This window comes from Falco naumanni, chromosome 11 (genome assembly GCF_017639655.2).
Source record: "Falco naumanni isolate bFalNau1 chromosome 11, bFalNau1.pat, whole genome shotgun sequence".
In the NCBI taxonomy this organism is placed as follows: Eukaryota; Metazoa; Chordata; class Aves; order Falconiformes; family Falconidae; genus Falco; species Falco naumanni.
Window position 1 is genome coordinate 13,784,748 of NC_054064.1, and position 14,261 is coordinate 13,799,008.

At 36.8% G+C, this 14,261-nt stretch overlaps 1 protein-coding gene across 5 annotated transcripts in view; it reads right to left on the reverse strand.

Annotated features, from left to right (window-relative positions):
• Positions 1-324: 324 nt before the first annotated feature.
• LOC121095774 (uncharacterized oxidoreductase ZK1290.5-like) overlaps positions 325-14,261 on the reverse strand; it is a 49,744-nt gene continuing 35,807 nt past the window's right edge. Inside the window, exons 4-9 of one of the 5 annotated variants that reach the window (XR_005830203.1) lie at positions 14,112-14,203; positions 8,774-8,956; positions 8,200-8,259; positions 6,675-6,794; positions 1,241-1,290; positions 325-611 (exon numbers count right to left, since the gene is read on the reverse strand). Coding sequence is in view for 3 of the 5 variants with exons in the window: in XM_040611073.1 (XP_040467007.1) it covers positions 6,699-6,794; positions 8,200-8,259; positions 8,774-8,956; positions 14,112-14,203 (431 nt within the window). In the remaining 2 variants the exon portion in view is untranslated. Of the gene's footprint in view, positions 612-1,240; positions 1,291-6,663; positions 6,795-8,199; positions 8,260-8,773; positions 8,957-14,111; positions 14,204-14,261 lie in introns of all 5 variants that reach the window. The other 4 variants (XR_005830202.1, XM_040611073.1, XM_040611074.1 and 1 more) reach the window with 4 other exon arrangements.

The following is a 14,261-nucleotide window of genomic DNA, read 5'->3' on the forward strand; positions in this document are numbered from 1 at the left end:
CTGTGTAAAATGTCAGATTTCTGCTGCAGTCCCAGAACAAATATTCCATATTTTTAAGAATTTTGCAAGATATACATGCCTTGTAGCATGCTCTTATGTGTGCCTTTAAGTAACTAATACTACTAAAAATCTACGAGAAAAAAAACCACCCCCAAATTAATTTGTTCAAATGGGTTAAAATGATGCTGTAAATGAAGCACATGCAGACAGAATTATAATATTGTGAGACAGCTCAATCCATACTGGGAGAATATGCCAGCAAGTTCTAAGAAAGCAGAGAAGATGCTGGAAGTAAGCATTTCTTAAAGAAAGCAACAAAGAAAAGAGTAAACCAAATGACTTTATTGATTTGTTAATGTAACAGTAAATACAAGCCATTGATACTGATTTCCCATTGATATTAGGTACACTGAGTACCCAAGACGACAATTTAGATTTATTGTTCAGTTTAAAATTAACTAATGTTTCAGTTGCACCCCTTTTGCAGTACAGAACAATGTAGTTTTAAATTATCCTTTCCACAGTGGATAAGTTAGATGAATTAATTTGCTGTTGATATTCATAGTGTCCAATAATTTTGTATCTTCTTCCCTCAGATTAAAATCAAACACCTGGTTTGGACAAGGGGAAAAAAAAAAGTGATGAAAACATCACAAAGACTAAAGCACACATAGGTTGTTTAGTATTAGCATTCTATAATTTAGCCACTCCTTTTTTTTATTTTTAAATTCTTGATACTGATAATTCATTAATATTAAATGGCCTTCTTTTGTTTTTAAAGGCTATCATAATGAGTTATAATAATCATTATATTAATTTTTATGAGAATCTGTACTTTATTTTCACATCATTAAGCTGAACATAACATCAGGAAAAGCGTAAGTCCAAATGGAAAGAACTGAAGTTCAGAAAGTGACATGCAGCAATTTTACTGGATATCATTGCACCCAAAACCATAACACACTTTAATATACCTAGTAACAACATATGTTTTTTTCATATGTATTAAAACATACCAGAAGTTCTACAGTAATGAAACTGTGTAAGGCAGCATCAGAAAACTTTCTGAAGGTTAATTTTTTATTCCCGTGATAGAGATCAGTCAACTAAACTACTGTATGTTTTCTGCTAAACTAGAAGACATTAATGGGCATAACTGAACTTAACATGCTATTTTGAAGAAACAGAAGTCTTAGACAGAAAATCTGCAATTATTTTGCAGATTACACATATTGCTTACCTGCAATACTGGGGGGACAATGACAGGGACAACAGTAAAATAACCATTTCCTGAAAAAAACCAAAACAACCTGTGATAGTTTTTCAGAATTATCAAAGTTACTTATATCTTGCTTACAAGGCATTCATGATAATCACACAAAAGAAATCTCACAAATCATATAATAAAAATAGCTGGTTGCTGTTTCACTAGTATAAACGGTCCATTAAATATGTATTTTTCAACATTAGGAAAGTAAGTTTATACCACAGCATATGTATGACTGACAGCTGTGCATCAGATTAATCTTTTGCCACCTTTATTCTGCACCCAAAGCAAGGGATTTACTGTAAATTCATTTTGGCGAGATTATACTTATAGACATTCAATGGGATAAATCCAGGTCATGAAGAACCATTAAGAAAGAATGAATGCATAGAAAAAAGAAAAACAAACAAGAAAAAAAACCCAACGCAACAATCTCCGCTTTCCTTGTTGAACAGAAAACTGTGAAAGCAATTGTACACACACATCCCCCCCTTCAAATTTCACAGCCAAGTTATGAACTTCACACTAGTTCATTATACTAGAATTTTGAAGCCTCATCTAGAAAGCCCTGGAAATCTATTTTGCTGGAGAAAAAAATACAGCAATCATTAACAGGATGATAATGCTGCTAATGTACTATTGAATCTCCTATTAGTAGTTCAGCTACAGAATGTTTCTCAAAGGGCACTACCTAGCAAAGCCACTATTAAGATCATAAATACTGTTCTTGGGCACAGTGATTGAGATCTGCTACAAAGGATTTGTGCTAAGTTGCTTAGAGAAGCATATCCCATAATGTTGGCCATGCCTGCAATGGTTTGCAGTGACACGTGTCATATCACTGAGAACAAGTATTGGTGTCACTGATTTAAATTAATTTCAGGCTTTTGCTCCTCTTCCCGCCCTGCAACCAGTAGTTGGAAGTTTTGGAGACAATTCCCATGCTCTTGTCCCTTGTAAGTCATTACTATTCTACAGTGTCCTGGCAGTTGTAACTAGTCCTATGTGATGCTGCAGATTGATAAGCAGCCATTCATAAAGACAAATAGTAAGGGTGCATCATTTATATCATAAATATAACAGGCTCACAACAAGGCAGTGCAAATACTTGACATTTTCTTCCAAAAGTGCAGACATCTTAATGGAGGCTGCAAAAAGCGCCAAAAGATTAAGTATATAAAAAGACCCCCAGCACAGCAGCATGAAAAATTGCCAGAAGGTTGGCTTATCTGTTATTTTTACCCAATACACTATAGTCAGAGATAAGCTTCAAAGCTTTAGAAGGGGTGTGGCAACATGGAGAGAGTTAACTGCTTGGATTCAATTAGTGTCAGCAAGAGCTACTCCACCTTTATCCCCATTTTCAAAAACACGGGGTTAACGTCAGCTTTCCTGTCAGAACAGTTCAGCACCGCCGTTTTAAAAACACTATCAGCTGGTGTTAAACCACTGTGCAAAAAACGAAGAGTTAATATTGTGCAGTCTGCTTGGCTTAGTAGATTTGTGAACATTACTAGTATTATAGGTTTTTTTATTACACATGCTAGTCAGGAAAATAATGTCTTGAAAATTATATTGGGGGACAGGTGCAGTAGAAACACCTCTGCAGCCCAATTAAAAAAATATTTCTTGAAATATGTACTTTACAAAACCACTTCCATTATTTTCCTGTTAAACATTAAGTGACTTCATTTCCAGTAATATAAAAGATGAAATTCAGAAACAGGCAAGAAAAAGGAGAGGGAGCCACTCAGTGTCAGTCAGGAAGCTACCTGGCTGCACAGAAAATAGCCTCACCCCCTTCCTGACTTTCAGTTCATTTTTTTTTTTCCTTTATTTTTCTCAAGGGAGTTCCCTTCCATTAAGAGTCATAGTGCTCCTGTAAAGGCAGCTGATTGCATTTAGGTAGATAACACTGATAAATTGTATCTTATTTTAAATAACAGTTGATCTCAACTAGAAAGGAGTGCCCTAATCAGTCACTACCATAAAAGACATACATAATATGGAAGAAAAAGTGCCTTCAATTTTCAAGTGTGTTCCCTGTTCTTATTGGCAAGATGATGGGTTACACTGATAAAATGGATGCATTGCTGTACCTTAAAAATGGTTATTGTAGAAACGTGAGAAATTTTTCCCTCTAGAGAAAGCTTGTCTTACAGGAATACGGGCAAGAAGAATTTCAGCCCTGGAGAAGAATATGCATATAATTCCAAGAATTCACTTGAGGGATTCACTGAGGTAAAAAAAAAAAGAAAGTCTTAAAAAATGAGCACCTCCAGGCTAACTGACTGAAGAAGAAATAAAAAAATGGAGTTAAATGTCCTGATTTTGTATGTTTAGCACCTCTATATCTCTTTGGTCTTCTAAGGTCTGCTCCTACTGCAGAACATCACTCCTTACTGCCACCCCTAAATCTCACTACTGTTCACTTTCTAATTTCTTACTGGTTGTCTTATTTCTTTATACTATGATCAAAGTTGTTGGCACTTTAGAAACATTCATTTAGATGAGGTGATGTGGACTTACTTTTCAGCAGCCTTTGCTTAAAAAGAAAACTATCTGCCACAAGCCTAATATCCATTTAGCCACAAAGAGGAGCATAAAATATGAATCTCTGCAACCTGTTTGCTGAATGACTCTAAATTAACTAACATGGCGTAAAACTCGTGAACACAATATTCAAAGGAAGAGGTTCCAATGGTATATCCCAAACACACAGGAGATAAAAGGGTTCCAGTCTCCTGGGGCAATAATAGCTTCTTAGCAGAAAACAATAGCCATTGGTGATGACACGATGTGCAGTTTCGCACATCGCACCTGGGAGAAAGATAGCATGGGTCAGCTGAGTCCTGGCACTTAAAAAGCTTATATTGCCTCAAATCACACCTGACTGCGTACATAGTTAAAATTTAACTCTTCCATAGTTCTAAAAGCCAATACCTGGTAGCAGAGGAATTGCTAGGAAAGATGAAAAAAAAAATAATCCAAAAAAGCAACAGAAAGAAGTCCTGGAACCAACAACTAAGTCTGAATGTAGTTAGGAAAGAAAGAAAGTATCAGATTAAAATTGTAATTTGCCACAACTGCTCAAGAAGAATGCTTTTTTAGCAACACTATTTCTATCTGATCATTCCTTCCATTACACATTGTACTGCTTCCATACCATACCTAGATGAGAGAAAACAGCAGCTTGACTTCCTGGCAAAAGCAGACACAGGCCCCAAAACCATTGCAAAATCTCTTTGACAGAGGGAACAATTAAATACATCAATGAACTAGGAAGCCACCCTCACTGTAGCCTGAAGTCATCTATGTAGGGGATTAGCAAGAAAATCTGGTTCAGTTCTGTTGAGCTCAGAACAGAGAGGTGGTCAAGTGCAGGAAAACCAAAGCTGTTCTGACCAACAGAAGACTTACAGCCACACAGCTAGTCCTAACGGATAACTGTTCTGGTAATAGTGAAGCTAGAATCTGCCAGCATATGTAACCATTTGGTTCACTTAGTATGCATCATTTGTGTTGGAAATAGTATGTTGATGTGAGAACTGTTTCTTTGGAGAGAACTAGAGGTAAATCTCTACCTTCTCTTTTGTAGTTTGTGAGCATCTTCACTGCCAAAGTGCCACATTAAATGAATACTGGGCACATGATTCACTTCTTGTTTTACGAGTTCAGGTACACTGTGCAGCAAGGAGTCCCTCAATAGCACAGTAACCAGTTTTTTCGTATTGGTAAGGTATTGTTCTATAAAGTGACTTTTCAAAAGCAGGATTAGCTGATGACCTCTGGTAGAAAGGTTTATTTCTGGGCAATCTTTCCAATTTTCATTTAGTCATTGCTATAATTTTTTTGCAAAAGCCAGAGAGAAAAAAGCCTAAACATTATCTTGATTTTATAAATGAGCTTAATTTTTGGAACTATTGAACCCCTCGTTGCAACGGTAAAGCCAGCCAGGTACATAGCTGTTCTTTGACACCTAAAGTGGCATTGCCAGATATTGAAGCACCCCAAACTGCAGGCTACGCTTGAAACTCTAGAAATCAATATTACTGTGTGTATCCTTCTTGGAACAGTACGCTGTACAGGTATTGGTGACCACAGCACTACATACAATATCTTGTATTTTAAAATAATAAATACTACATTAACAATTCCAGAAGGAAATCTAGACAAATTTTTGCAGAAGTATTTACCGGGAAAATCTAGCCAATTATTCTGAGGAGCTGTTACCGAACAGGTAGCTTTGTCTGTATTTTAGCCAAGCTGTATAGAAGCTCTACTTTGAGGACAAACAACGCAGGCTAGAATATGGGATTCCTGTAAGTCACTTCTTCATAAAAAACCGAGGAGCTTTGTTTCATGATATGACTAAAGCAGAACAGCACTGGGAAAACTGCCTCAGGAAGTCCACACACAATATAAATCATAGTCAGGTTTTCCATACCTTTCTAGACACAGGAACTCCTAAAATATCAAACCAATGTGACCAGAAGTTGAATACTCAGCAGATAAGACTCTGCAGACATATTTCTCAAAAACAGATCTGTAAACTGCATGTATCCATACCCATCTATCTACACACATATTTTATAAGAAAATCTGAGGAAGAGTATAGAATCTTAATAAGATTTCCTGGACAAATCCAAAACAAAACTGAAACTAATCCTCACTAAACGCTACACAAAAATCACCAGAATTCCCAGCAAGAGAAAAACATCGGTAACAAACAGATGCCTCTTTGTCTCTTAGGGTTTGCTGCTCAGCTCTCAGCCATGCAGATAGTTCATTTGTACATGGAGTTCTCCGGAAAAAATTCTACTTAGTTCTATCTACAGGCTAGTAAGTAACAGCCATAGAATTCTCTGGGTCAATACTATTATTATGCAGTGATAGGCATATGGTGGTGCTCAGATATTGGTTATTAAAGCAAGATTATGTTTTTGATGGAGATTTTCAGTATATTATACAGTATAAATACTTTAATAATAATGGTATCAATGTATTTTTCACCCATTTTTTTCTTCTTCGTACTTTGTATCCTTCTAACAAAGAACCTGAAAAATTATTTCGTATTTAACACCTGTGTTGTATGTACACTAGTAGGTAGCATTTTTTCCCAAAATTTTTAAGAAGGGATATCTCCTCTTTGACTAAATGGCCTGATGCAGGATCAATGGCATAAACAGGAGGCTTTGCATGGGCTTCAATGAACTATGGATCAGGATTTGAAATGCAAGCGTAAGATCTCTGTATGAAAATGCTACCCTCAAAAATATCTTTTGTCTGTTACCTGTGTTAAGGATTTGAAATCAGTGATTAATACCAGGCGTTAATCTTACAATTATATTCATACTGTAACCTTCCCTGAATTGAAATTACATGGTGAGACTCACTGATCACTGACAAAGGAAAAAGCTCAAGCCTTCATTCACACAATAAGGCTTGGGTCCCAGGAAACATGTCGTCCATCATGCATTCCATTCAGAACATCAACATCATCTTCTGCTAGTGTAAAATCAAACACCTATGGAAATGCATATATAGTTAACATCACGAACAGAAGAGAATCAGGAGTGTTTCTATTATGTAAACTGACCAAGATTCATTTAAATGTGACACAGAATTTTTCTGTATTCTTCCTTCTGTAAATTTTTCTTATATTTTGCCACAGGCAAATATTCCATTAAGCTGACAGGCTCCATTGGGTCCTTTGCTCCTTTTGTGACTCATTTTTATTTGTACACTCTGGTAAGATGTTTTTGTAGCACTCCGGTCTCCGGCAAGGGTCCAAGACACGGTATTATCAAAGCTGGTTTGGACAGCACTCGGTGTGGTCACTGCCAGAGGTATCTAAGTGCCCTGACTGCAAACCTTCTGGAAACCTGAGCTTAATGCGTAGGTTCTTACAGCCACCAGCTTCTGTGGTGAGACCTGCTACACGAATGATTGTGACAGTTTTCTTAGCAGGTGTCTTATTCAGACATTACCATTTCAGAACTAAAGTTGGTTTAACTACGTCTGTTGCCTTTATCAGAGCTCCTCCACACTCAGTAAAAAGATCCTGTGGAGTCTGAACTGCTGCCAAATGAGCTCCTCCCATCCTGCACTATCCAGCAATCAGTGTCTGCTGGAATGACCCTTACAGGCAAACCTCAGCGCTCAAGCTTTTTAGAGCTAAACCAAGAACCAGTCACAAAACTAGAAATAAGGTGGTCGTGGTTTCCTTCTCCCCCAAAGAAAACACCTTCAGATTAGGGAAATGGAGAAAAAATAATAATTAAAAACATTTGGTACGAAAAGGAAATAAAACAAGGATTGGGAGGGGAAAGGGGGCAGAAAGCACACTGCCAATCCTCATTTGTTCCCCACTTCTCTTTGTCCGTTGCCTTCATGCTGAGACCTTCTTTCTCTGGAAACCAAGTAGAAAGGAGAAGGTAGGGGAAAAGTTAGCTCTGGCAGGAGTACAATTTCCTTTGGTCTCTATCTCAGATATCCCCAAGAGAGTTTTATGGTTTTCATACAGTGTCATGCATAGCATACGGACTCTTTCCATTTGACCTATGTGCCTATCGCAAAAAAGGCATAACTATAACCAGGTAAGAATGTTCTGCAATCAATCAATAAAATTATTATTAATAAAAATCAACTATGTATGAAAGGTCTTTCTACGTTTTTTGTTTTGGTTTTTTTTTTTTGTTTTGTTTTTTTGTTTTTTTTTAAATACACAGTGATTAGCTCTCCAGTTGGTTTCTGGCATTTGTGAACTACAGTTTTGTAATTTATTGTAGTAATTTTATGGTACTATAATTTGCCAATTTTAACCGAGTTGCTCAGTGTAGAACTGGTATAGGAAAACAAGCAGGCAAACCGAAATATTAAAAGCAGTAATTCGGATGTTGGTCAGACTTGAGTGCATAACCAAATCTTACCTTGCAGTTTTCCTGTATCCTTTCTGCTTTTGTGGACTTTGGAATAGTGACAATCCCATTCTGAAAAACATAATGCTTCTCATAATTAAAATTTACATAGTTTCAAAGAGAATTATCTCTCTTCAAAACATTTCAAGACATTTATCCTGTCTTCCAAAATTTTAGTTTCATTTTTCAGAGGACAGTGACGTTTCTATAAACCGTTTTTAATTGCTGTTATATACACTGCATTCAATTCCAACACAGATTATGTTGTTTATGTCAACTTACTATACTACTTCACTGCTTTCTGAGCGACAGAAATGGAATGATGCCCCATACTGCTTGTGATGTTTAGTTTGAAAACTCTCTTTTATTGGTGGTTCTTGTAATTCTCTACAACCAGATTTTGTGCATATTTAAAATACTGTCATGGTTTGTGTACTACATTCCAAATTTCCAGTACTGCGCAGTTAGTAAAACACTGAAAGCAAAAATACGTTCTGTGTAAGTTCTGGTTTGATGCAGAATACCCAAACTATTTCTATTTTTTTCCTGAAAGAGGAGACACACTTTTATTACCACCCTCCATTACCTGTATACTCCAGCGTATGCAAATCTGTGCTGGAGTTCTGCCATATTTCTTTGCCAGCTGAGTGATGCTAGGATGAGTGAGTGCTTCACCTTTGGCTAAAGGACAGTAGCCTTCAAAAACAATATTTCTGCTCCTACAATAATCAACCAGCTCTTGAGGTCTTTGGAAAGGGTGATATTCAACCTGGAAGAAAAATAAACTTTTAGAAAAAATCTTGAGAGAACATTTAGTAGAAAACATCACTGATAAATATTTTATTTATGTTTTCTCTCATTTTAGAAATACAAGATGAGTGAAATCATGCCTTTGTGAGAGAGACAGATGTAAGTTATCAAAGATACATGAAGGATATTAATCCACAAGCCATTCTGCCATTAACTGGCACAATAATTTACTACCTATTTTATGTTTCTCTGAGAAGTAAGGTACATGGAGCAGTTGTCTGCATTACCTGCAGTTGGACTTGCACGCTTGCTCTGCTCTATGATTGAGAAATATACGCAAATGCATAGCAGAAGCAGATATCAGGTTATTTTTACTGGTGATTTGAGACTGCCTTCTCTTCCTCAAATCTACTTCCATTCCTGTCTCTTTACTATGAGTTGCACAGGCAAGGGGAGGGGGCTGGGCAGGGACTGGGTTTGCAAGAGACCAACCAGAACAATTTGCTCAGGATAAGGGCCTGACCTTGGAAGCAAAGCCTGTTGGCATGGACTGTACATGGAAAATCCTGTATTCTGTGTGTGGTGTCACCAACAGCTTATGCAGGGAAGCAATCAGACTGTGGAATGAAGTGTGAAGGAGACCCTTTGTAGGAAGGAAGATCACAAGTTGCCAAGACCCAGTTAAAAGAGGAAAAGTAACAAGCTACAGAGACATAGTTGCTGAAAGCAAAAAGGAAACAGAAGTTACTGGAAAATAAGGGTCTCAGAAGAGGCATGTATTCTAGCATGTAACAAAAGGCAGAAGAACCTCTGTAATATTCCTTCATGTTATTTAAATAAGTATTTCACGGCTTATACATTGTAAGAAGCATACCTTCCTCTGCATTCAGATGAAAATGGGTAGTGTTTTCTTTTATAAAATACATAATCATGTGATGTATTTTTGTGACTGGTCGTCACCATTGTTCCAGTGATCCAAGTCTTGCGCATTTTGAAGAAAAATACTCTTCTGAACAATTACCTCAACACATGGAATCTGGAAAATTTCTTCTGCCACAAAGAGGAAAAATGAACATTTCCTGTTTCTCATCTTTAGTACATGTTGTCTTTTCAGACAATAATAGTCGGGAACAATAGGCTGGCAGTCATTCAATATGTGCTAAGAAAAAAAAAAAAAACCGGGCCCCTCGAAGGCTGGGCTGAGTCAGCCTAAAGCTGCTATGATCTAAATTACTAGGTGGACTTGGGAACAAGGTTCAAGCAGCAGACATCCATGTCTTCAACCTTTGATGTTTCTTGACCTTTGAGTAGCCTTTGTATTTCATGTTTATATGTGTAAGACCAGTGTTTAAGTCATACAGTTATTCACTTGTTTGCACCCGAGCTGACTGACTGGAAAACGTTCTCATTGTTTTTATGCAAAATTACGAGGAGGAAAAAAGAACAAACAAGGAGGGTATATTACTTGATTATTATGATAGTTAATAGTGTAAAGAACACCTACTGATGTTGCTTAAGTGTAATAAATTACATTAAAAATTATCTAATAAAGAATAATGCATTTAGGATCAAATGCCGAAAAACCTGCAGTACCCCTACGGCATCAGGTGACTTATTCAACATTTATGACAAATATAACTGCAAGCAGAATTTACCTGCTGGTCTAGTAAGATTTCTAGGCACCACAGTTCCAGGTTACACCAAAAGTATTTAAACTGAGAACAGCATGCCAAAATGTCACCTGCCTGCTTCATAGGCAGAATACACAGCAACAACTACTTCCCACCTGGGAAGATTACACTTTGTACCCTTCACTGAATCAAGAGACTTCCAAATTTTGTGAACTGAATTTTGACACATGCAGTTGTGTGCTGGTAGCAGCAAGTATTTTGCTTCTTAAATATACTGCTAAAATAATCAAATGCATAAAATGAAATAAGCACTTGTGAATTTATTTTCCTTGTGAAAACTTTCTGGAAGGTTCTAAGCAGCATCTGAATGCAAGGGACTAGCATCCTGAGCTAGAAGAGGCATAGGGTGAGTGGCCAGCATGTGCTTCCCCTCAAAATAATAATTCCCACTTCCTGGCTTGCCCCACCCTTGCTATTTTAGTCACAAAACTTTTCTCAGGCAAGGGCTGTCTGTCATATGGTGATAGAGGAAGATCTTGATCTTTTCTGGCACTCTACCCTGAATGATTTATGCGTAAAACCTGATATTTGTTTAATAAAACATTTCGCAGTTCACATTACAGAACTCTTCACAGCTACTACTTGGTTAGCCACGGGGGAACTCCAGGCAAACACCAATTTTTACATCGATCATAGTGCAATGGGGAGAAGTTGAGCCTAATAACAATCCTGACACAGACCTAGAAAGTCATGCCTTGGATGATGATATACAAAAGCCTTAACTCTTTCCACCCTGCCGGGGGTTCTTTTCACCTGGTAAGATTTTCCTGCATCTGGACTTCAGACAGTTTCTCAATGGAAATGCACAGTCTTACAGTTATTTATCTCTATAAAACTGAAATATAAGCCCAGAAATGTTTTCTCTATAGAGGAACCGTTCAGGTGAGTTCATGTACAAGGAGTTCATTTTCCAATGCCGCAAAACACTAAAATAAATTTCTACTTGTACAGATTTACATAATGGCTCAATATTAATGACAATGTTAACAACATTACTAAGTCTCTCAGAGGTCATTACACATTGATTTGTGCTTCTATAAAAGTAGAAAAAAGTACTGATGAGCATTCCCATATGGAGTTCAGAGAAGAACACTTTATATTTGGTTTCAACATATCACTTCATTAAATGAAACACGTATAAAGTTCTTGTAAAATGTAAATTTTTTTCCTAATGCCGAAGTGCCTTCAAAGACACTTCAAAGACTTCCTTGAGCATAAACCCAAACTTACTACTGCGAAGTCAACTACAGACTCTAGAATATAAACCTATAACTTCTGTGTTATAGGTTTCATTCTACATGATGCTAGAATAAAATATTTATCATCATATTACACAGTGTTTACGAGTACTTTCAATAGTAGATTGTGATTTTAAAAGGTGCTTACTACTGAATACCTTAACAATACTATATTCTTGAAAAGACAGGCCCTTCCTACTATATTAAAAGCCACAATGACACTGGTTTTTCCAGGAACCAAGAAGAGAGGCTGTACTTGCAATCTCGTTTGTAAAACAGAAGCATTATTTACTATCTGGTTTGCAAAGACCATAGAAGTCTAATAAAGAACCTTCTTTCTCCTGTCCTCCTACTTCCTCCTCTTCACAGAAAAAATAACTTCCAAGTTTTAACATCATAAGCACTGCTGGAATTCTTAGGGAACCCTAAATCCTTTATGCAAATTTAACACAAAGAGGGAAGTGGTTTTCCTCCACTATTTTCTTAAATATTTAGACTTTGTATACAATGATTATTTGCAAGTGTTTAGAAATAAGTTCATTGAAAGCGTACACTACTTTATGCATGAATATAGCAAAGATCTTTTGTATTATAAATTCTGGATAGTGAAATAAGAATTCAGTATAGCACTTTCATTCCCAATTTAAATTTAGGAACTCATTAGTTATTTCATAATGCTTAAGTAATCTCACCATTAGACTCAGCAACTCTCCAACAATAAGCAAAAAACAGAATTAATACTCCTTTCAGTATTACCTGAACTATGGTTTACAAGTTTCCCGTAACTCTGAAACATGTAAATTAATGCTACAACAAAACTGTTCAGAGCAGAGCAGTTTGCAGTGGCATGGATATTTTATTGGTTTTTTTTTTTTGTTTTTGATTTGGAACAATGCTGTGCATCACCTTAATGAAAGTACTACTTGAATATAGCAGGGGCACCCTCCCACCCCTCCATATCACTACTGTCCCAGCTTTTTGTCTCCTCTTTTTCAGCCACAGACAATGAGATGCTGTCAAACAGTACCAAGAAAAAAAAACTTTTCTCCATTAACATGACTGACACAGTAAGACCAGTAACATTTTGACATTGTGGGTAAGGGGAAATTCAAAAAAATCAAAGATTTCATTTTTTTTCCTTGCAGTGATTCAGTAGAACATTGAAAGGCTATTCTCATTTAACAGACAGCAACAACTTATGCCAAACTCCAGCAAGACTTTGCAGATGTGTATTTCTGAAAAGGAGACATAACTGACCCTTGGAAAACTTACCAATTCTTAAACAGTCATCAACCTGCCCATCTTAAGATATATATATCAATAGCTTATTTTGAATAACTGAATTTAAATATTTTATATAGTTTTATGTTAATTTAACATTACTCCTAATTGTCCTTTAGTAACCTTTAGTCTAGTGGACAGCAAAAATAGATTTTAGATTCTGACAGTCACATACTGAGTAACCTTTTTGTGGCTGTTTATGACATTAAACCATAACCAGCTGCCAGAAATCTTCACCACCTGTACAAAGGGGAAAATCATGTGCCTGCACTTTATATATTCCAGTTCCCAGTTCTGTGTTAGCATAAGCACACTTTCACTGACAGGAGCAGGTAGGAATGGGAGCATGAACTTCCAGCACAGCTGTGGGCAGAAAACTACAAGGGAATAGTTGTCAGTATCGTGGAAGTCTGCCATTATGTAGGTGGCCATTTTTCTGCCTAGGGCAGCAAAAAATTTTTGCCAGAATTTTGCACTGAATTTCATGTGATCTTGAAATATGAACGTGAATTAAGGGGGGAGGAAGGGAAAAGCACACTTGAAGAGATATGTAATCACGTGAGTGTTGCTCAGAGGAATTGTATATAGCATTTGAACACAGGCTCTCCAAAACCTTGTTTACTCTGGAGATGCTAAATATTCAGTGCTCCTTGAATTTTATTTCTTAACTGTTTTATGGTCAAAACCTGGCACATGGACCATTTGTTTTTGCCTTAAAAGCAGCCACAAACAAGTAGCCTGGGAGAAGCTGGGGAAAAGAAAGGACTTTCCCCCACCCCCCACCTCAGGTCATCTTTCTGAATGGTTTTCAATATGTATATTGAAATGAAAGAGAAGAAAATGTATGACTAAGGTTAGTCTGGGCGTAGTCTTTCAAGTATAGGGGTGGGGAGAAGATTATTAACCAAAAAACCCAAAAGCAAAAACCCCAACCCAGACACTTTGAATATACTTATTCACTCACCTGATTAACATGTGGAGTAATCACACAGTCTTCCTTTAGTTGTTCAAGATGACTGATAAGGAAGTTGCTTACACCAATTGATCTACACAAACCTAATGAGAAATAGAACAGGAAAAGTTTTTGGGAAAATTCTATTTGGGAAGATGATTT